Source organism: Desmodus rotundus, chromosome 8 (genome assembly GCF_022682495.2).
Source record: "Desmodus rotundus isolate HL8 chromosome 8, HLdesRot8A.1, whole genome shotgun sequence".
Classification (NCBI taxonomy): Eukaryota; Metazoa; Chordata; class Mammalia; order Chiroptera; family Phyllostomidae; genus Desmodus; species Desmodus rotundus.
Window position 1 is genome coordinate 46,065,294 of NC_071394.1, and position 24,261 is coordinate 46,089,554.

General features: G+C 34.4%; 1 protein-coding gene across 5 annotated transcripts in view; it reads left to right on the forward strand.

Moving 5' to 3' along the window:
- The window catches only part of TMEM68 (transmembrane protein 68), a 44,741-nt gene that overhangs the window by 7,811 nt on the left and 12,669 nt on the right, over positions 1-24,261 (forward strand). Inside the window, exons 3-7 of one of the 5 annotated variants that reach the window (XR_006657065.2) lie at positions 218-612; positions 14,203-14,367; positions 16,837-17,030; positions 19,057-19,187; positions 22,373-22,433. Coding sequence is in view for 3 of the 5 variants with exons in the window: in XM_024572132.3 (XP_024427900.2) it covers positions 288-612; positions 14,203-14,367; positions 16,837-17,030; positions 22,373-22,433 (745 nt within the window). In the remaining 2 variants the exon portion in view is untranslated. Of the gene's footprint in view, positions 1-217; positions 613-1,460; positions 1,793-14,202; positions 14,368-16,836; positions 17,031-19,056; positions 19,188-22,372; positions 22,434-24,261 lie in introns of those variants that run through there. The other 4 variants (XM_024572132.3, XM_053929421.2, XR_008427464.1 and 1 more) reach the window with 4 other exon arrangements.

A 24,261-nucleotide genomic window follows, 5' to 3' on the forward strand; every position in this document is an offset into this window, starting at 1 on the left:
ATGATAACTTGTGAGATATTTTAAAAGCTAAACCCAATACACTTCATGAGTGGACAAATGAAACCTTATAAATTTTACATCTAAATCTACGACAAGGGTAACCATTAACAATTTACTCATTTTTGGTATTAGTGACTGTAGATAATGTTTATGTAGACTAAAACATTTAACTTCTTAGCTTTTAAAAGAATAACAATGGATTATTGTTCCCTTCTAGTGGCAAAAATTAAAGACTTGTCATGACAATGAAGAAAGAGACTGAATGTGTCATTTTCACCTAAAGAAAAATGATAGACCAAAACCAAACCTGTGCTACAGGACAGGATGCTATGCCCTATATGAGTTGTCTGATTCACGTATTTGAAGAATGGTTTGGCGTGGAGCAATTGGAGGACTATTTGAATTTTGCAAACTATCTATTATGGGTTTTTACACCACTGATACTTTTAATACTTCCTTACTTTACTATTTTTCTCCTCTACCTTACTATTATTTTCTTACACATTTATAAGAGGAAGAATGTATTAAAAGAAGCGTATTCTCATAATTTATGGGATGGTGCCAGGAAGACAGTAGCAACTCTGTGGGATGGACACGCAGCAGTTTGGCACGGTAAGCAAGATTACTTTGAGCTCTCTGTGTAGCCAATTGTATTCGTGGCACAGAAACTGCATCATTCCATTTTATTGATTGAGAAGATACTGAAAAATAATGGAAAAGATATTAACTATTTCTTGTTATGTATTTGCATGCATTGTGAATATACATGTCTTTCTTAAAATGTTTGTTTCCAAACATAGTGGTGTCCACTAAAGAAAGAACTACACAGCCGTTAGACTGTTACTATAAGTTAAATATAACAATTTATATTTAAGACATCTAAAAGAGTAAGAGACTATTTAAAACAATATAGAAAACTGTTTTGAAAATACTTTAATTATTTAGCATTTACTTGCATTTTGTTTAAGATAAGTTTGACTTTCCCAGGATAGGGATTTTTAAAAAATGAATATTATAATTTGTATACCAAAATTTACCTTTTTTCAATATTACTCATTTCAGAGGTCATTACAGCTTTCTCAATAAATGAAAGAGCTATAAGTTTCTCTTTAGGATATTCATCCTTTGTTATTTTAGAAAATGTGATTTTGCGCATTTAATGATTGGTGGTCTTCATTCAGCTGTCATGAAAATTGCCCTCTAGTAGCCTATTTTCAAGAACTTGGTGTTTACCAATATTTTTACCTTACTTGTTGGTGTCTTTTGTTTTGGACTCTAAAAAAATACAGAAGATTCAGTAGGCTTGTAATAAAGATAAGCCTTCCGTGTCATGCTGAGCATTGAAGTAGTTTCACAGAAAGACATGGAAGGTAGCACGGGTTTTGAAATAGACACTTGAGTAATGTAAATGTTGAATCACTATGTTGTACACTTGAGACTAATGTAATGTATGTCAGCTATACTTCAAAAAATAGACCCTTAAGGACATATATAAGTATAAGGCTGCTGTTAACCAAAGATCACCAGTGACATGCTTATTGGGTTAATGTGTTGTCATTTTAATATATACACTCTTATAAGTCTTTTTTGAGCACTTAACTGTGCCATACCTGTAAAATGCTTAACAAGCATTAGTTCTTTTAAACCTCGTAACAAAATAGATAGGTTCTGTTACCTCCATTTTACAGTTTCCCCATGAGGAAACAGGACCAGAGATGTTGTTATTTGCCCAAGACACACTAGGAGGCTAGGAAGAAGAGCCAGAATGCACCCTCAGATATCAGGCTCTAAGGTATATGCTTTTGTGATCTGTGCTGTGTGGTGAGCTTGTGCCAGGTTGGGGATTCAGGGTCAAAAGTGGTATTCATCAGTTTTGCAAACAGGAACTGTATATCTTTGATGGATTGAATTCTTAATACTTACTCATTTATACTAATGCTCTTGCCAGTCAGTGCAACTGTTCTGCTCTCTGATGGTTGTTTAACACGATGAGACGAGGTGATACTTCAGCGTTCCACGTGTGTGTGTCTGCAGAGACTGCGTCTATGCAGACTGCTGTTGTGTGTTGTCTTTAAAACAGTCATACAAAAATTCAGCGCCATCATTTACAGTACTCTTTGGGAATACTTACCTTCCACATACATATCCCCCCATGTTTCAGGATAACATACATTGTAAGGAATTATAATTTATTTATATTTCAGGAGACATGATTTAATTTGGATAAATTCAAGTGCTGAACTTATTTTGTAGCAGAATATATAATTTTGAGGTATCCTATTTATTGAGGTATTTTTAAATATGCCCTTATGATTCAACAGAGGATATAGATATATTTTTTCTTTGTTTTAATGTTTATTATGATAACATATTTTATTAGATAAATGATACTTTAAAAATGATTTTCTTTACCTTGTCCTTTAGTGACATACATAAAAGGCATTCGTGTGCATGTTTGGATTTTTAATTGGTGTCAAATTAGTTTTAATCATGCCTTTAAAGAATCTTCAAAGGTATTTTTAAACTAATATAAATATTCATTGTAAAAAATGTGCCAAATAAGGAAAATAAAGAAGGGAATAATAGTTGCCTAAAACTTACCATGCATTTGAGTCTTTTGAAATTGTAGTGTGTTAACAATTTTTTATGTGTGTGGTAGACTAGTATTTTTAACGTCACTAAGCCTTTTTAGTGACTTCTAATGACTATATGGAACTCCATAATTCTATAATTTAGTCAGTTACCTATTGAATTATCGTTTACTTGGAATTTGTTTACTCTATATAAGAATGTATCCAACATTTTGTAATCAAGTTAAATTTTATCCTCAACTATATATAATGTGAGTGTACTGTCATTTAAAAAAAAATTCTCTGATTCTCGTGTGGTGTTCCAAATAATGCCTATACTATCAAGAAACACAGTTTGGTGTTTCTTTAAGTACCTACATTTATAGGTAGTTTGCTTAGGTGATGATGCGTCAGTGACTTTCTTATACTCAAGTTGCTTAGATAGTCTTTGAACTCTAAAATCATGACTTATTTGTTAAAAAGTTATTCCTTAAAATATGAATTGATACTTTAAAAAGCTAGAGTCTTAATAGTTAAGGATTTCCCCTGAAAATTAATTTGATGAGGAAGAGTCCTCAAGATGTTTTTTGAGAAAACTAAAAACTATATATTTTAGGACAACTGTAGAGGTAATGAGGAACACAACTTTCAGTTTAGGGAAGTAAGGAATATTTTACTTTGGGGCTTTTAGTTGTTTTTCTTTATTTTGTGTGTGGACGTATTGAGGTGGTTTTTGTTTTACAACAGATTTACTTCATTGTCTGACAGGGATGTTTATGCTTACGTAACACCAACATAACGCTTCAATTCATTTCCAGTACAAAATTTTGGAAAAATGCAGTGGTTGTTTAAGTAGTACTTCTCTATTTCTGTTGGATAAGAGTTTGCTTTCATCTCCTCTGCCTTTCGTACGCGGAAGGACTACTCAATCAGCCTGCCTGAGTTCAAAACCAGGCTCTCCTCAATTTCTGGCTGGGTTACCTTGGCAAGTTAGCTAACATTTTTTTCTCCCTTTCCCCTTTCCTCCTTTCCTCTTTCTTCTCTTCTTACCCTCCTCTCCCTGCCCCCCTCCTCCCTCCTTTTTGCAACAATTATGGTTTTTTAAAACTTGATTTTGAAAAAAAAATTAGGATCACAGAAAATTTGCAAAATAGTACTGAGCAGTTCTGTATATTTTTCACTCAGCTTTCCCTAATAGTAACATCTTATATAACCACTTGTACAATTATCAAATTGACAATGATACAATACTATTAACTAAACCACAGACCTTATTCAAATCTTACCAATTTTCCCACTAGTACCCTCTTACCAGGATCCGAATACTGCATTTAGTTGTCCTATGACCTGGATACTGCCTTTAGTTGTCCTGTCTCTTCCAATCTATGATGGTTATTTAGTTTTTTCTTTTTGGTCTTCCATGATTGTCACAGTTTTAAAGAGTATTGCTCAGTTATTTTGTAGACTGTCTCTCAATTTAGAGCTAATGTTTTTCATAATTGGATTGAAGTTATACATTTTTGACAAGAATACCACAAAATTGATGATGTGTTCTCAGTGCATTATATCAGAAGTTCATGATGTGGATATGTTTTATTACTGGTGACATGTACTTTGATCATGTGGTTAAGTAGGTGTCTGCCAGGTTTCTCCACCATAACATTGCTATTTTTCACTTCATAATCAATAAATATTTGGGAGCTACTTTAAAACCATGTAAGTAACCCATCTCAAATGAGATACTTAACTTTTCTGAACCTTATTTTCCTCTTCTGTAAAATGAGTTTTTGTAAGGATTTAGTGAAATTTCATGTAAAGTATTTAGCATAATTTCTATTACATACTAATTGTTCAGTATAATCATGTGCTGCTGAACGACGGGGTATGTTCTGAGAAATGCAGCATTAGGCAATTTTGTCTTTGTGCAAACATCATAGAGTGTACTTACACAAACCTAGATTGTATGGCCTACTACAACCCTAGAATATATCTACATGGTATATAGCCTGTTGCTCCTGGGCTACAAATTTGTACAGCATGTTACTGTACAAAACAGCATGAGGTTAACTTAAGCACAAGAGAAAATGATGCAATCACGAGACTCAGTGAAGATGAGGTATATGAGATTGCTGCCAGTGTAACATGGCATATTGTTTTATAGCAAAGTTTTTTTTTAATAAGTAGGATACACTCTTAAAATAATGATGAAATTATAGTATAGTAAATACATAAGCAAGTAACATAGTTATTATTAGTATCAAGTATTATGTACTCTATATAATTTTATGTGCTATACTTTTATAACCAGTAGCACAGTAGGTTTGTTTACATCAGCATCACCCACCACAAATGTGAATAATGCGTTGTGCTATGACATTATGATAGCTGCAGCATTACTAGGCAATAGGAATTTTTCAGCTTCATTATGTGTGGGACCACCATGGTATATATGGTGATACATATATCAGTGACCTCTGAATTGGGAAATAGCTAAATTAACTGTGATAGGGATTTATTATGGAATGCTTTGTAACCATTAAGAATATGATCACTACATGTGCCTAACAAGGGATGATCTTCAAGGACATTTGTTTTTGAACAGAAAAAGTAAGATTCAATACTGTAGTCATAGTAGAGTATCATTTATGTTAAAACACACACATATGCATACACATACCAGTCCTAAATGAAATGCAGGGTGTGTTCAGGACCAGGAGATGAATCGTTCATGGGTGAGAAGTATGTTGGATGATGAACCTGGAAAGGTAGACTAAAGCTAACTTTGAAGGATCTTGAATGCTATACTCTATTTTGTAGGTAGTTTGCTTTCCTGAGGAGGACCGAAAAGGATGCATTGTTAATTTACCATAGTGTGTACGGTTTTTGGTGACAAATTTAGAAGGGATCTAATGAATATTAATCCATTATCTGATTTAACGCTGCTGATGTCTACAGCCAGTAGGCAGTTAACTCATTTACCATAATAAATACTGCTGTGGAAATGAGACTACTTGAGCTCCAATATAACAATCAAGTCTGTAGGTTAAGCTAGGTGGAAAGCCAAAAAATCAGGAGGGTGTTTAGTGAGCATGGGGTTAGAGGAAGGAAGGTAAATAAATTTGTATTTAATGGCATCAAATAAGAGCCATATTTATCACAGAATAGGGATGTTTTTATTGATGGAGCCCAGACTACCCTAAGTTTGCATATTGAAGTTTTTCCTCCCTGGACAGTAGTTGGATGGACAGCGAAATTGTATTTGTGATTGCTTTCTCTGCGCTTCTGTTGCTCATCAGATCCCCTTAGGATTGGTGGAGCATAGACAGGAGATGATGGGCCTGCACTTTGAAACTAATGTTGGGAAGAAGGTGTGATAGATATGAGAATTTTTAGAGGTAAAATGCATAGAAGTTGGTGATCAGGTGAATGTAGAGTCTGAGAGAGGGGGAGTTTAAGTGCCCTACGCTTTCTACTGCTGCTAGACAGGGAAACGTTGGACAGGGAGTGCTCCATTTAAATGAACAGAAGCACAAAGGTGGGAAAGCATATTTAGGGAGACACCTCTAGTCCCTATGATTCATGAAAGAATCTGAATAATATCACTTGATTGACAGTCGGGATCTAAAAGGCCTTGACAGTGTTGGACTGTAGTGATAATCCATTGACGCTTTCTGAGCCAGGAGTGGTATGACCACATCTGTGCTTTAAGAGTGACACAGTTAAATAATATTTGCATGTAATGTTTAGTGGCACTATGGTGAACTACAGTTTCTGTCAGTAATTAAATTGATTACTTGAATTTTTCTGCCTTCAACCAGGTGATTTGGCATTATCTAAGTAGTTCAATTTTTTCTTAATTATTTAAAAAAATATTCTGGAAAGCAAGAGAAAACTTCAAGAATATTTTGTATAGACTCCTCAAATTATTCTTTATTTCTCAGAAAATTGGGACAGTTGATCCTTTTGGTAACTTCAGATAACAGTGATTGTTCTGCTGGGCTTAAAGTAAATCGAATTACTTGAATTAGAATTAGGTAATTGGAAAGAAATGTTAGAAGTATAGCAACATGAAATCTTGAAATATCATTAAGTTTAATTTTTAAAAATATTCATTTTCTAGACCTGAAACTAATATAATATGAAATGTCAACTGTAATTTAAAAAATGAAAAAATTCGTTTGTAGAATTGTGCACTTGAAATCTGTGTAATTTTGTTAACCAGTGCCTCGATAAATTCAATAAAAAGGATAAGAAAGGCAAAAAATAAAAATATGAAGAATTCTTAAAAACCATTCTCTTGATTCCATTTGAAATATTACCAAGTAGTTCATGCTTTCAATACTAGAATCAGAGTTACCACTTAATTTACTCTGGTGAAGACCTTATAAACTACTTTAAAAATGAATTTTCTGTACTAAAATGTATGCTGAACTTGCTTGCTTTTTCTGCTATAGCCTTTTTTACCCTTTTTCTTTGAGCTTAATTATGCTCTTGGCCTCTGGATGCTTGCTTTGCCCAGCTCTGCCACACCCTTCTCTTCCCCTTTCTTTGGAGAAAGACTTCCAAAATAATTTTCTTCAATTGAATTGAGTATAAACCAAAAATAGTGTTCCTTTTATGACATGAAAAAGTAATACTAACAAAAACATCTTAAGTTATGTATTACTTTATAATTTTTTATTGAGGCCTAATGGACATATAACATGAATTTCAGGTGTATAGTATAATGATTTGATATTTGTATATATAAGAAATGATCACCACAATAAGTCCAGCTACCATACATAATTACTATTTTTTTCTTGTTATAAGGACTTTTAAGAGTTACTCACTTAGAAGCTTTCAAATATGCAATACAGAATTATTAATTGTAGTCACCATACTGTACATTACATCCCACATGACACTTATTTCGTAACTGAAGTTTCTATCTAGTATCCCCTTCATCCATTTCACACACCCCCTTCCACTCCTGGCAACCTCCATTCTCTTCCCTGCATCTATGAACTTGATTTTGTTTGTTTTTTGTTTTTTAAATCCCAGATATAGGTGAGATCATATGGTATTTGCCTTTCTCTGTCTGAATTATTTCACCTAGAATAATACCCTTTTGGTCTATCCATGTGGTTGCAAATGGCAAGATTTAATTTTTTATGGCTGAATAATATCCCATTGTATATGTGTATATATATCATATATTCTTCATTCATTCATCTGTGGCCACTTAGGTTTTTTCCATATTTTGGCTATTGTAAATTAGCAGTGAACATGGTGGGGTGTGTATTTTTTGGAATTAGTGTTTTTGTTTTCTTTGAATAAATGTCTAGAAGTGGAATTGCTGGGCCAGGTAGTTCAATTTTTAATTTTTTGAAGAACCTCCATAGTGTTTTTTATAGTGGCTGAACCAATTTATGTTCCCACTCACAGTGAACAAGGGTTCCCTTTTCTCAACATCCTCACCAACACTTGTTCCTTGTCTTTTTGATAATAGCTATTCTGACAGGTGTGAAGTGATACCTCATTGTGGTTTGATTAGCATTTCCCTGATGATTAGTGATGTTGAACATTTTTTTTAATCCTCACCTGAGGATATGTTTATTGAGAGAGAGACAGAGAGAGAGCTGCCTCCCATATATGCCCCAACTGGAGGGAACAAACTTGAAACCTAGGGAATCAAACTTGCAAACTTTTTGGTGTGTGGGATGATTCTCCAACCAAATGAACCATCCGGCCAAGGCAATGTTGAACATCTTTTCATGTGTCAGTTGGCCATTTGCATGTCTTTCGGAAATGTCTGTTCGGGTCCTCTGCTCATTTTTTAATCAGATTTTTTTCCTGTTGAGTTGTATGGCTGACTTTTTAAAATATATTTTGGATACTAACCCTTTATCAGATATATGGTTTGGAAATCCTTTCTCCCATCCAGTAGCTTGTCTTCTCATTTTGTTGATTATCTTTGCTGTGCAGAAGCTTTTTAGTTTATGTAGTCCCACTTGTTAATTTTTGCTTTTGTTGCTTTTGCTTTTGGAGTCAGATGCAAAAAATCATAGCCAAGACTTATGTCAAGCAGCTTACTGCCTATATATTCTTCTAGGAGTTTTATGATTTCTGGTCTTAGATTCAAGTCTTTAATCCATTTTTAGTAAATTTTTGCATATGGTGTAGGCTAGTAGTCCAGTTTCCTTCTTTTGCATGTGTCTGTCTAGTTTTCCTAACACCATTTATTGAAGAGGCTGTCCTTTCCCTATTGTATACTCTTGGATTCATTGTTGTAAATTAATTGACCACATAAATGTGAGTTTATTTCTGCATTCTCTGTTCTCTTCCGTTTATCTTTTTTTTTTTTTAATCAATGTCATACTGTTTGATTACTATAGCTTTGTAATTTTTTTTTAAAATCAGGGTGCATGATGCTTCCAAGCTTTGATCTTTTATCAGGATTGTGTTGCCTACTCCGGGTCTTTTGTGGTTTTATACAAATTTTAGGATTGTTTGTTTTATTTATGTGAAAAATGCAATTGTATTGCATCGCATCTCTAGATTGCTTTGGATAGTTTGGACATTTGAATATTAAGTATTCCCACCCGTGAGCTTAGAATATTTTTCCTTTTATTTGTGTCTTCTTCAGTTTCTTTTATCGTTGTCGTAGTTTTCACTGTGCAGGTCTTTCACCTCATTGGTTAAGTTTATTCCTAGGTATTTTATTCTTTTTGATGCAGTTGTAAGTGGGATTTTTCCTTAATTTCTTTTTCTGATAGTTTGTTACTAATATACAGAAGTACAAAAGATATTTGTGTAATATATTGATATTGTAGCCTTCAGCTTTACCGAATTTATTAGTTTCAACAGGTTTGTTGAAACTGTAGGATTTTCTATATATAGTATCCATGTAATCTGCAAGTGGTGACAGTTTTACTCCTTTCTTTACAATTTGGACATCTTTTATTTCTTTTCCTTGCCTTTTATTGCTCTGTCTAGGACTTCCAAAATTATATTGAATAAAAGTGGTGAGAGTGGGCATTCTTGTTTTGTTCCTGATTTTAGAGGAAGAGCTTTCAGTGTTTTTCCATTGAGTATGTTACCTGTGGGCTTGTCATGCATGGTCTTCATTATATTGAGGTACATTCCCTCCATACCCACTTTGTTGAGAGTTCTTGTCATAAATCGATGTTACATTTTGTCAAATCTTTTTCAGCATCTCTAGAAATGATCATATGATTTTATTCTTCATTTTGGTAATATAATATAACACGTTGATGGATCTGTGAATGTTGAACCATCCTTGCGTATCTGGAATAAATCCCACTTCATTGTGGTGTTTATTGTTGAATTTGGTTTGCTGATATTTTGTTGAGGATTTTTTTTCACTTATGTTTCTTGGGATATTAGCTTGTAATTTTCTTGTGGTGTTCTTGATTTTGGTATTGGGGTAAAGTCTGCCTTATAAAACAAGTTTTGAAGTGTTTCCTCCTCTTCTTTCTTTTGAAATGTTTGGAAAGAATTGGTATTAATTCTTTGAATGTTTGGTAGAATTCATCAGTGAAGCCATCTGGTCCTGGACTTTTGTTTGTTGAGAGGTTTTTGTTATAGGTTCTATCTCCTTACTAGTAATCAGTCTATAGTTTCTTGAGGTGTAAAGCTAGGTTGTTTATTTGAAATTTTTCTTGTTTTTTGAGGTAGGCATTTATTGCTACGAACTTCCTTCTTAGAACTGCTTTTGCTGCATCCTATTAAGTTTTAGTATGTTGCACTTCCATTTTCATTTGTCTCAAGGTATTTCTTTTTATTTCTCTCTTGATTTCCTTATTGACTCTGGTTATTCAGTGTGTGTTTTTGTGTTTGTTTGTTTGTTTTGCTTTTGTTACTTTGCCAGGACCAGCAGGGCTGTGCCTGACTGGTGAGACGGGAAGGAAAAGCAGTTTTATGACTAGAGCCATGATCACAGTGCGCCTGCTCCTTAATATTTCGGTTCCCAACTCCTGTGATAAAATTCTCAAGAGTATTTTCCTCTGAAACTTAGGTGGAGCTCCCTTAAATCTTTTGTATTCCCCACGGTCCACCAGCAACACAAATTGCTATAAAAAATGTGTTAGTGTTTGGTAGCAGTGTGGAGGACAGTAGGCAGATTGATCTCTTCAGCTGGAGGAGAAAAAAAAGGTATTTCCAGGAAGCCAACCTTGGACTGAGGTTCAGTTATAAGAAAGACTAATTCCCCTCCTCCTACCTACTACCCTTTTCATTCCATCATTTGCTACCCTTGCTGAAACCCTTGTTCCTGTTCATAGTGACTTGGAATAGGGTTTACAGTGTGGCAGGGAGAAGAGAATGGCATGGGCCTCTAATTTTACCTGTATTACTAGAGAGATGTTTTCTTGACATCCAGTTCAAATCTCTGATCACATTTTTTTCCCCCTAATATAGTAGTTAGATTCAATAACCTTATTTTTGTTTTTAAAGAATAAAATTGGGGGGGTTCTAAAGAATAATTTGTGAATGAAATAAACATGTAAAAATTTATAGCATTAAAAAATTTATAGCATTAAGTTATACACATGTATATAATATTTTAATGGTATTTTATTTTGCATTGGGTCACTCTTAAGAGTTTTCCAACTTTTATCAATGACTTATTTTATGACTGTTAAATTTTACTCTAGTTGTGTTATCTCATAGGGAAGTTTTAATTTATTTGACGTCTCCTACCCTGGCCCTTGTCACCCAGTCCCCTTTATCTCCTCACCGCTTTATTTCCTTACCGCTTTCACAACCTGCTTGTAATGAGTAGAATCTTGTACTCCTTTGCAACTACTGTATATCATGCTTACACAGGAAGGTCCAGAATGTTTTTAGAAGCTAGCAGATTGAATAAAGTGTGCTTGATGCTTCAGAGATGTTTGACTCCTTGGATAACCTTGATTAACAGCCAGAAATAGTCTTAAATTCTGATAATTGTTTGCTAGGTTGGAACCTGAAAGTTCTGTTTACCTTATAGCTTCTATGATTCTCTAATCTTACATGATTTTTTCCATAAAAGATAATGTTTTTATTCATAGACTTTTAAAAAATTAATATCACAAGTATTGTACAAAAAACTTTTCTTTAATTATTTGACTGTAAGTGCCTACACTGCCCTCTCTTTAATACTTTTAGTGTATATTTTCTATAAATAAAGACTCTGTTTAACATCAGTAAAAGCATTAAAATCAGAAAATTTAACATTGATATATTACTAACATCTAATCTTTAGATCTCATTCAAATATATAGCCTTTTTATTTGACTTATTGTTTTTATATATTTTCCTTCTATATATTGAATATCAAATCCAGTTATATGTCCTCTTTTTCCACTGGATCCCTTAACAAATTAACCATAATCATTTTAAAGTTACTGTCTGATAATTTGAACATTTGGGCTTGATTAAACAATCTTCTGACAATTGATTTTTTTCTTACTATTTTCTGTGTACCACAATTTGTTTTATTCTTCCACTGAGGATACATTTATTTATTTGAGAGAGAGAGAGGAAGGGATGGAGAGAGAGAAAGACATAGAAGAAACAGAGAGAGGAACATTGATGTGAGAGGGAAACATTGATCGGTTGTCATATACCCTAACTGGGGATTGAACCCACAATCTAGGTATGTGCCCTGACTGGGGATTGAACCTGCAGCCTTTTAGTGTATGGGATGATGCCCCAACCAGCTGAGCCACACTGGCCAGGGCCATATTCCACAATTTTTAAAATGAATTCTGGGCATTGTTTATAAAAATAAATAGATAAACAAAAAATGGTTGTGAATGAGATAATAGTAAATGTTTATCACTGAAAATTATCCTTTTTCCGTCAGGCTATTAGTGAGTGGGGTTGGGGCTTAAGTCCACTCAGTAGTTGAACTGGGGTTGGGTTTTGTTGTAGGTATATTTTCCTTCAGCTCAGCACAGACTTCAAACTCCTGCTGCTGCTACCTTGTGCATATATGGCGCCTAGAGTGCCAGAGGGTTTTTCTCCATGCTCCTGCTGCCCCTCAATCCTGTATGCCTTTTCTGCACAGAAGGGCTCTCTCTTCATGCTCCCGCCTCTTCCCCAGGAAAAGGTTGCCTTTGCTTATAACTCCATGTGCGGCTTGTGGTGGGGATGGGCGTGGCGGGGGCACTCCTTCATATTTCTGTTATAGCCAAAATCTTCCACAGGCCCTGTATGCATGGGCGTCCAGTGTGATGCTTTCTCAGTTGTCCTTTCATTCTTCTATGGCAAGCAAACCTTGTCTTTTGTAGGTAGGGGTTTGAGGTTGGTAGCAAGTTCCCTGCCCCTCATTCCAGTGGTAGCCCTTCTCTGCTTTATGTCATTTCAGGACTCTGGGTCTACCGTATACTTTTCCAGTGGCAGATGCTTTGGCTTCTGTCCTCCCCTAGTCATAGTGAATTTTTGCCTGAGACTAGGGTGGTGGGGCGAGGCAGGAGAAAGGAGGAAGGAAATGAAGATCTGTCCCTTCCAGCATCAGATGCCTTTTGCATATACCCTTTCTTTAGAAGGGGTGGCAGGGTTTCCTGCACCTCTGCCAGTGTCAGGTTTTGCTTTTCCAAGAAAAGTTTCCAGGAAGTGAGTGGGGTTTTGGTGTCTGTACCATTAGCGGGGGCTCTCCTAGGTCTCTTGCCTGCCTTGCCCTAACCTTTTTTGAGAGCACCCACTGAGGCCTGTGGAGGAATGCCGGTGAGTGTGGGTCCTTGTTTGTATCTCGGGTGCCCAGGGAATGTACACTCAATGCTTGCCCACAGCTGGCCTTTAAGTATTTGTTAATATTCCAGTTGTGTTTGTCTTACCCACTTTTATGGCACCTGCCACTTATTCCCATACTCAGTTTGTTTTTGTTTTTATTTTTGTCTTAAATCTCATTAGATGGGCTTGTCACCCTTTGGAGCTCAGTTCCCCTGATTAAGAGAGTGACCTCAGTTTTCTGACATGCTGCCTTTTCTCATTCTTAGGGTGGAAGTGAAGTTTTCTTACAACTACTGAGCTTATTCAGATTTTCTCCTGTATTTGCAACCACCTTCTCCAACAGTGAGAAACCTGGCTCACATTTTCCTTAACATGTGGACATATTTGGTCAATTTCCCCTGTATGTAACCGACCTCCCATCACTGCCACCGTTCTCTACCACTCATGGACACCATCTTTCCCCACTCAGGATATCAGACCCTGAACCAGGCCACTTACAAGTCTGGATGCCATTCTAATTTCACTCAGGATCTGCCCCCCATGTTTACTCACCCTTGGCTCCTCTCCTTCTCCCACTCAGGCACCAGCGCCCTGTTCTAGGCTCTTCCTGTGTGGTTGCTCTCACGACTGTACTTGTACTTTGACTCCCCCTCTGGGCCACCCTGTGTGGATGCTGTCCTCACCCTGCCTGGGCTCCAACGCTCACTCTGGGTCTCCCCTACACACAGGGCCTTGCTTCACCCTGGCCCACCTAATGCCTATAGGACTGATTTGTTCAAGAAGGGAAGGAAGGGAAAGTGGAAGTCTCATGCCCTTTTGTAAGAAAAGACTGAGTTTCTGAGTTGGTAACTATCCTTTAGTTTAAATAATTAATAAATATATTTTAAGTATTTGCTTTTTGTCTTCCTAACAGGTTATGAAGTTCATGGAATGGAAAAAATACCAGAAGGACCAGCACTTATAATTTTTTATCATGGAGCTATTCCCATAGATTTTTATTACTTCATGGCTAAAATTTTTATCCATAAAGGCAGAACCTGCCGAGTAGTAGCTGATCACTTTGTCTTTAAAATTCCAGGTAAACTTTCACTGGAGATAGTGATATAAAAATGTTAATTAATATAATCAAATTCTGTGATAATCTGTATTTTTAAGCTCTAGTATCAGTTGGAAAACCTTTTTGCCTTTTAGGTAACACACTTGGAACTCCAGTTTAGGAGCATGTAATTATCCTGTTTAGATACTATATCTAAATATAAAAACACTATGGCCAAAGGTTATCTAATCTCTTTCTTTATTAGCAGGTATTTAGCCATTATTTTCCAAGGTTAAATCCTGAATTTTCACTTTAAAAAAATAATTTACAACTTTTGCCAAATAATTTGTATTTTGGTAGAGCGGGTCTATTATGTTGTTTTATCATACTTCTTTTTTTTCTAAAGATTTTATTTATTTATTCTTAGAGATAGGGGAAGGGAAGGAGAAAGAGAGGGAGAGAAACATCAATGTGTGGTTGCCTCTTGCACACCCCTTACTGGGGTCCTAGCCTGCAACCCAGGCATGTGCCCTGACTGGGAATCGAATTGGTGACCCCTTGGTTTGTGCTTGGTTTGAGGCCTGCGCTCAATCCACTGAGCTACACCAGCCAGGGCTTTTTATCATTCTTCTTGACTTGCCTGGTAGACTTATAACTGTTAGGATTGATGACCACAATCTTCTTAATCTGTTCATAAAGACTTTGTACCTTTTTAAAAAGATTAAGTAGCCAAATGGTTTCAAACATAATAGTTAAAAAAAAAATCATTATAACATAAACTCATTGAGATTTAATCTTATTTTCTTCTGTCATTAAATCACCAGAAACAAGCCAAAAAGTTTATAGTATGTTCTCTGGAATAATAAACCACACAGACAAACACCAAGAGAATAAAAGAACATCATTATAATCTTGCCACCCTAACATAATCAATTAGCCATTTCATTTACTTTATTTCATTTGTAATTCACATATGCACATAATATGCAAACTACTTTCTTCTTTTTTAAAAAATTTAATGTTGCCCTGGCTGGTGTAGCTCAGTGGATTTAATGCAGGTCTACAGACCAAATGGTTACTGGTTCGATTCCCAGTCAGGGCACATGCCTGGGTTGAGGACCAGGTCTCCAATAGGGGGCATGCTAGAGGCAACCACACACTGATGTTTCTTTCCCTCTCTTTCTCCCTCCTTTCCCCTCTCAATAAATTAAAAAAAAAAAAAAATTTAATGTTAGCATTACCATTTTACCATGTTTTATGAAGAATGATTTTAAAAAAGAAATTTTATAAAAACAAAGAATAGTTTTAATGGATGACTAAAATATTTACTTACCTAGTTTTATGGAACATTAGGGTGCTTCCATTTTTTTCTTTTTATACATAATAGATTATGAATATTTTTATTTAGCCTTTGGCTTTTAAAAATTTTTTCCCATTTATGGTTTTATAATTCAGGAAACCTCCCCTGTTCATTCATTTATTATGGAAATGCATCTTATTAAATCAATGGACCTTAAATTTAATATAGGGTAAAAATTATTTCAATTTTAATAATATTTATAATCTTGCTTCAGGTCCTTAAACTTAGGAGAAGGTTGGTCAGTCTGCACAGTTTCCACTACCCATTTCCCTTTCGCAGCCCTGAGGAATAACGTATACTACCATCAGTCATCTCAAGTTCCAGTTTAGGGTTTGCTTAAAATACTTAATCGCTTGACAGGCTTACTTTTTTCAATCCATAAATAGTTGTAATTTGAACACTTGTATAATATTAACACTTGGAATTAGCTATTCCTGAGTCAAACATTCACTTTATTGGAAACTGTTAATGATTTTGCTATTGTTATTGACATGAAAATGTAATTGTGGAATTAGCATCTAACATTTAATTTCACTAGATTTGATTATGGCTTGCCAATTTTGGTAGGGCTAAGCATAGTCAGATTCACACTCTCTTAAGTGGTTTTCGTTCTTATAGGGGTAATGGAAGCTTGGATTTGTAGTTGCTGATGAGATGTCATTTCTGATTGCTCTGATAAATACTGGAGACAGTGTTTAGCCACGAGATGCAGCGGGAGGAACTTTGAGTTAGATGACACCTGGACCAGAATCTCTGCCTTGCCATTTGCTGGTGTATGACTTTGAGCAAGCTAGTTATACTCTCTGAGCCGACTTTTCCTCATCGTAAAATTAGCATAAGAATCCCTGCTTTCCAAAGTTTTTATGAGTTTTAATTAAGAATGTGAATATGCAAATTGGCCAGAGTAGTAGGTGATCACTAAGAAGGTGATCAATAGTCGGTGATCAATAAGGCTTAGCTATTTCTTTACCAGTAATATTAGTCTTACATTAACCTGAGAGTTCTTGTTGCCTTTTAAAAAGTTTTTACTTTAAAAAGGAATTTACTGATTTAAGTACACATAGTAAATTTTGTAGGTTGTGGAGATGTTTGCCCTTGAAGAATTGGACAGAAGTACTTAAGATGTATATTCATGCTAATGTTTCTTACAGGGTTTAGTTTATTACTTGATGTATTTTGTGCTCTACATGGACCAAGAGAAAAATGTGTTGAAATTCTGAGGAGTGGTCACTTGTTAGCTATTTCACCAGGTGGAGTTCGGGAAGCCCTACTTAGTGACGAAACCTACAACATCATATGGGGTAATCGTAAAGGCTTCGCTCAGGTTGCAATTGATGCAAAAGTGGTGAGTTGTATAAAACTAATTACTAAAGTAAAGCTAGGTTGAATTTATAATAAATGCTTAAATAGTGAACCAAAATATGTAAGAATTTATATAGTGTCATTGAAGTACTTTAAAAATTAGTGTAGATAACTCTTAAAAAGAGAGTTAACTATAGAGAAATGTTCTTGTGGATGGCAAATATCCAGCAAAATTTTATCTTACATTTCAAAATGCAGTGTCTTAATCAGATTTGTAAAATTTTTGTATTCCTTTAGATATAATTGTTTTCATAAGTAATAATCAGTCCACGTCTGTATTTTAATCCTTTTGTATGATTGAGTTGGCATATTTCAGTGATGGTTCTTGGTTGGTTTCATTGCATTTCTTTTTTCTGTGACCAATTCATATAACAATAAGACTCAAATAATATGTGACTCATCATTTGGTGTCAGGAAATGTGATAAAAATGTCATAAAATTATCTAATAGTATGAATAAAACTGAGGAATAGATATTGGTATATAGATTTTTTTAAAAAGACTTTACAAATGAATTTGTCAATAAAATTAAATGTTCTGGGATTCACTGTAATTATTCCACTTGGTAGACTGAAAATGTGAATGCCATTTTATCCTTTTCCTTCGCTTTGGAAAGTATTTCTCAGCTTTTTGGTCTCCATGTTGTACTCTATCCTGTGAAACATTTATTACTTATGGAATGTTTCTTCTTTGTCTTCTGCTTGTTTTAATTTGATATTGTGTGTTACAAAAAGAAATCATAGTACCTTTGACAAGGTGTGTTCTTTTTCTAGGCCAGTCATTTAGTTAGAGACAGCTGCTAGTACATTCACATTTCATTTTATCAGTCTGCACCCTTAGCTTGCCTGTTCATCTTGCAAATACAGATTGTTGATTAAAAAAGTAAAACATAATGGATAATTTATTCTAGCCCAAGATCAGTATTTGAAGAAGAGTGGAAGCTTTCTCTACATTTTTTAATTGCAGAGTTGCAGTAAATTCAGATGCATTGAGCTCTGTTCTCTCCTGTACACATGTATGTGTAACTCCCAGAAGTAAGTTATTGCTGTATAGTACTTTAATAACGTGGTCCTAGTATAAGAGTTAATGGACTTGCCCAAGCGTTTAATAATATACAACATAAAAACTTAAATACTACTGTCCTGCAATAGATTATAAACTTTCTGAACACAGGGCATCTTTTTATATTCTGAGTCCCTAGTATAATGACTGACACTCAGTAGGCTATTTGTATTTGTTAAATTAAATTGATTATTTAATACAATGTTAAGCAATACTAGAAAGGAGCCCTTTTTAAAAAATATTTTTTTATTCTTGTTCAAGTACAGTTTTCTAGAAAGGAGCCTTTTGAATTCAATTTTATGTTAATAGTATCAGTGATATAGAAAATTAATTTATAGCACATTTTATTTTCCAAAAATTCATAAGTACTAATGTAGAAAACAAAACCTTCAGCTATATAATGTGGAATACAGAAAGATATATACACAGTTGTACTAAAATGAAGGATGTATAATGTATAATTAAGCAATGATAAAAGCTAAACTATTCAAAAATAGTTCAATTTCCACGTTTATATTTTGAAAGAATTGTTTCTTCTAAAGTTTAAGATAAAAAATGTCAAATGGGTTTGGAATTACATAAATTGATCATGGGATTCTAATTTCTCATTGTTAAGTTAACAGTTTTAAAGAACACTGCTTGGAAGAAGGCCTGAAAGAAAGAAATTATGTAGAGAAAGAAACTCCCATCCAATCCTTGAAAGCGTTTCTAGATAAGTAAGATAATATAGATAATTTAAAGTTTTTATATGAAACTTGAGAAAATTTAAGAAACAGCCTTTTGCAAGTTTATAAACAAACAAAAATCTTTAACACTGCTGATTTACAAAAGAGCATTGTAAGTTCGTTAAGTCTTGTACCACCCCAACCTTTTGTAGTGCTTTTAAAGGCTTTATGTTGGTACTCCTGTATAGTAAGTAGGTGACCTGTAATTATTCCAATGTTGCAGATGAGGAAACAGGCACAGAGAGATGAAGGGCTGGAGGGATCGGGTCACACAGCAAGGCAGAAGCAGAGCACAGCACGCAGTTCAGGACTGCAGGCAACCAGTGCTGTTGCCATCACTGACTGCGTTTCACAGTGAGTCTGCTGACCTTGAGATTAGAAGGGCCTTCCCCATATGTGAGGGAAATCTTTTAATATATATGGATATAGTTGTCAATGTCATAAGTATCCTGTCTGGAAAACCCCTCCATAGGCCTCACAGAATTATCATGAACTTTGGCCAAAAATTTAAGACTATGTTGCAGGATTAACTACATTTAAATTGTGACTTAATGACAGTAATTAAAGCTAAAAAGCCTAAATCGTTAATGCAAGCTCACAAAATATTGTTTAGAAGATATTTAAGGTTCATCTGAAAGTTACAGCTTTTGGATATAGTATAAATCACTCTTGCTTTGTGAATTCCTCAGAATTATGACTTGAATAAGAATTTTTAGGTAACTTCATATTTAAATAAGTTGGAATAATATTAGCCTGTTTACTTGCAAAACAAATAACAGATATAAAAGAAAATAGTATTTGTTACAATAAAATTTTTTATATGTGTTTTTCAACCTATTAAAAGAAACCTTTGAGATATGATAATTAGTAGCCCTGTTTTGACATGAAGAAACTGAGAGTTAGACATGGTAAATAACTTGTCCAGTGGTTCCCACATTTTTTAGTGGCAAAGTTAAGACTCCAAGACCATGAGACTGATTCTCCAAGAACAATTTTAACAAAACACACATTCTCTTTTGTACATGTGTGCATATGCGTACATAAAGAGACACATGTATACGTGGAAACAGAATGTGATGCTAGGTTACTTGTGCAACTACCTTGTATACAAAGTATGCACAAGGAAAGGAATCAATAACTGTACTACAACATCAAGTTGTAACAAGGTAACATTTATAGTTTTAAGGCTGTAGCTTGAATGCAAATTTAGGAAAAATGTGCCCAAAATGTAGCCTGGAATACTAAGCCTGCTAGAGTAAGCTTTCTCCTGTTTAGTAGGTTCTAGAAATGTCCAGCTTCTGGAAAGTTCGCTATTTAAAGGATGATATGTAACCTGAAGAGTGTTTAAATAGTGCATACTTCAATATGAACTTTGGGGTTCATGTCAGTCAGGAGACATAAATCCTGCAGAACTGGTTAGAGAAGGCAAAATGGCATATGTATGAGCTGAAAGATTGCTGTTCCTTAGGCATTTTAAGTTCTTAATTCTAAAGTCATAACTACTTATGACATTAAGATTTCAGCTATCATTTTATTTTACAAAACTAGTGGTGGTTTCCTAGATCGAAATCTGAATATTTTACAACAGTGTCAGTGTACTTTGTCTCGTACGCTTGCTTTGTGAATTAACTCCATTGAATTTTAAATCCTTCATCTGACTTCTTTACTTTTTTAAAATTTAATCTTCATTACATTTTTTCCCACTTTGTCCCCTTATACTCCTCTCCCCCCAGCAATCACCACATTGTTGTCCATGTCCATCAGTCCTTTTTACTTTTTGCTTAGTCCCTCTATCCCCTAATCTCCCACCACCCTTAGCTGTCATCCTGCTCTCTATCAATGAGTCTGTCCCCATTTTCCTTGCTAGTTCAGGTTGTTCGTTAGATTCCACATATGAGTGAGATCATACGGTATTTGTCTTTCTCTGGCTTATGTCACTTAGCATAATGTTCTCTGGGTTCATCCATATTGTCGCAAAGGGTAAAATTTTCTTCTTTCCTACAGTTGACTAGTATTCTGTTGTGTAAATGCCCTGTAGTTGTTTTATCCACTCATCTATCGATGGACACTTGTGCTGCTTCGATATCTTGGCGATTGTAAATAATGCTGCAATGAACACAGGGGTGCTTTATGTTCTTTAGAATTAGTGTTTCGGGTTCCTTCCGATATATTCCCAAAAGTGGGATAGCTGGGTCAAAAGGCAGATCCATTTTTAATTTTTTGAGGTATCTCCATACTTCTTTCCATAGTGGCTGCACCAGTCTGCCCTTCAACAGTGCAAAAGAGTCCCCCTTCTACACATACTGACTTCTTTTCTTTACATGACTTCTTTTTCCTAGCTGGTGTTAAGGTTACTGCCGCCTATATCTGACCTTTTGTATTCAGAGAATGGACTAATACATGGAAAGCATTTTCTCTCTCCTCTGTTTACTTATTCCTTCCTTAATTCATCCATCACACTTCCTTTTAGCACCCACTCTGTTCCAGGTAGAAACAAGGTGCTGGGCCGGATAAAATAAGGTGGAGTGCCGGCTTCGGCCTGCAGGCCTTGTGTTTGCCACCTGTGTTCTAGATGCAGGGATACAGCAGTGAACAATGTCTGTGCTATTCAGAGTCCTCGGGGAGGGGAAAGATACAATAAATAAAAGATCAATTAGTTATATGTGAGATAATAAGTTTTATGGAAAAAGCTGTACCTATAGTCTCTTCCCTTCAGACCACCATATTTTACTCTTTTCCAAAGCTGAATAGGAATGGCTTTTTAGGTGTCAGCTTATTTACATATCTCAAACTCTGCTCACCAGGGCAAGTATTTCTGTATTAAGCAAATACAGATTATATAAGTCAAGTGACACTTGCTGCCTCCACCAGTTTTATCTATTCTAAAACTATTTCACTTGGTATATTTTGTGTGTGTTTTGAAGTGTTCAGTTTTTCATCTACGTCAGTTTTTCTGTGGCGTAACCTCCTCACATGATCCATTGTTTTATGACATTTACTTAAGGTCCTCCTTTTCAAAATTACACTTAATTATTGACATAGAAAAATGAGAACTGTAAACTTGTAAAAAGAAATCCTCTAAAGTTAATGATGTGAAGAATTCTTTTGTATATATGGTTTTCCTTTTTTGTGGTGAGTCTTACCCTTATTTTCATTGATGTTGACCATTTTTAGATTTAATAAGCTCACAAAAATAAATGTTTTACTAATTTTGTGACAGCATGTTGCCCAAACTTGTCATTTAAATTTATATAAATTTCCTGGTAGCGAGACTCTCTGTCTTCTTTTTCTTCAGTGAGCATAGTATTCAGTAACCCACTAAAACCAATTTAATTTTCCACGTTTATTTTATTTTATTAAATTATTTCTACAAATGACCAAATTTAGTCTAAGCAACCTGGTGATAAAAGTATACCTTTATTTTATAAGTACTTTATTTTCATAATCTTAAACAGTCCTTCAAAAGTTTACATTAGTGACTCAATAGAGACATTGAATAGATTAATATATTTACTTTTTAATTCAAATTTTCTCTTTAGCCCATTATTCCTATGTTTACACAAAATATTCGAGAAGGATTTAGATCACTTGGAGGAACAAGTAAGTTCTGGTTCATATGGTTTTTCTAATTATAATGTAATATTTATAATACAATATTTTATTTTATTTTTTGTAGAATACAATATTTTATGTTTATTTTATTTTAAGTTTTTATAATGTAATATTTTAAATATTTGGGCTTTTGAACCCATGAAGGGTTCAAAATGTAGATGTTTTCCTATTAAAGGCTAAATAACTGGTTCTAAGTAATGGCAGTCCTTAGACACTGGGTTTTTGTCTCTAAATCATACTGAAGCTTGTTTCTCATGGACTTTTTATAATTACAGAGTAAATTACGTAATTTACTTGTATTAAAACGTGTTGTTGAAGGTTAGGACAGATTTACATATAACCCAGATCATCTTCCTAACTCACCCCCGAAGAAGTTACAGCTTTAGAAATGGATGACAGTATGATACTGCATTAAGGTGAATAACCTAAGGAAATATAATTTGCCTTGGTTTTATTTCTTGATTTGTTTATTTTTTATTTGTTTGTTTTTAAAATATTTTGAATCATGATACACTTGCATCTTTTTGCTGACTTTTCATTTAGTGGTAACAAAATAAGCTCTGAATCTAGTTATAGGAGTGCTTTTCCTTTGCAATGTCTCTGTTTTGTTTCTCTTTTGAAATTTTCATACTTTTATTTTTTTTACCTTAAGCTTTATACATGACATTTGGTTGACTGTATTTTATATCCCTAGCATTATATTGTTAGTGTTTATATCCTCATACAAATCCACTCCTGAAGAACTTTTAAACTTCTGTTATTTCTTTTATGTCTAATATTGCTTTATTGTTCCCATTCCATTATGTTTTATAGGTCTTACTTTTTTTCTTTTTTCTTTTCAAATTTAAAGTGTAAAGGCAGGTTGATGAGATGTTTAACTTTTGTTGTGGAATTATTTATTTTAATTTCTCACAGATCATTCTTCAGAATTTAAGTTACACACCAGAAATTACTCCGAATTTTGCTTCTTTAATTGCAGTCATCTCAAAATCCTTTTATACTGCTTTATTTTTTTTTTTTTTACCTTGGTAGTTGAATATCAAAAACTAGTGCCTAGTGACTTTTTTTTTTAGTTTTACTTTGGGTCTTATGGTGTTTCCATATGTAAACAGTGATTTAAATTTCCAGTACAATTAATGGTTATGTATTCCATGTTGCTTGCCTTTTATGGATTTTTTTTTAACTTAGTCTTAAAGTCTATCAGTTTATTTTGCATTATTACTACTTTTAATCTTGCTAAATTATATACATTATCATTAGCATTAGTAATTCTTTGCTTTGTCATGTTCCTCCTAATTTACAATAATATTTTAGTTTTTACCTAGTTTATTGATGCATTTTGGTTTCATGTTTGTGAATTTATTTTATGCTTCCCTTTTTTCTTTTTTCATGTAAATCACATATATTTTTTTAAAGCATGCTTAGTTTTTTTAAAAAATAGGTTTCTTTAGATCCTCACGTGAGGATATGTTTATTAATTTTAGAGAGGGAAGAAAGGGGAGGGGGAGGGAGAGAGAGAGAGAAAGAAACACCCATGTGAGAGAAAGATTGATTCCTCCTGTTCATGCCCCAGCTGGGTACTGAACCCACAACCAATGTGCTCTCATCAGGAATCGAACCTGCAACCTTTTGGTGTATGGGACAATGTTCCAACCAACTTCTAATTAACTGAGCCACCCAGCCAGGGCTAAATTACATATTTTTGAGTCTCTAGACTTTTTAGCTTCTAGTTTTTGGTTTCAGGCTTTACCTTTTGTTTTGCAATAATAGTACATCGTTTGCCTTTAAAATTCTCATACTTTTAAGAGCTAATTAA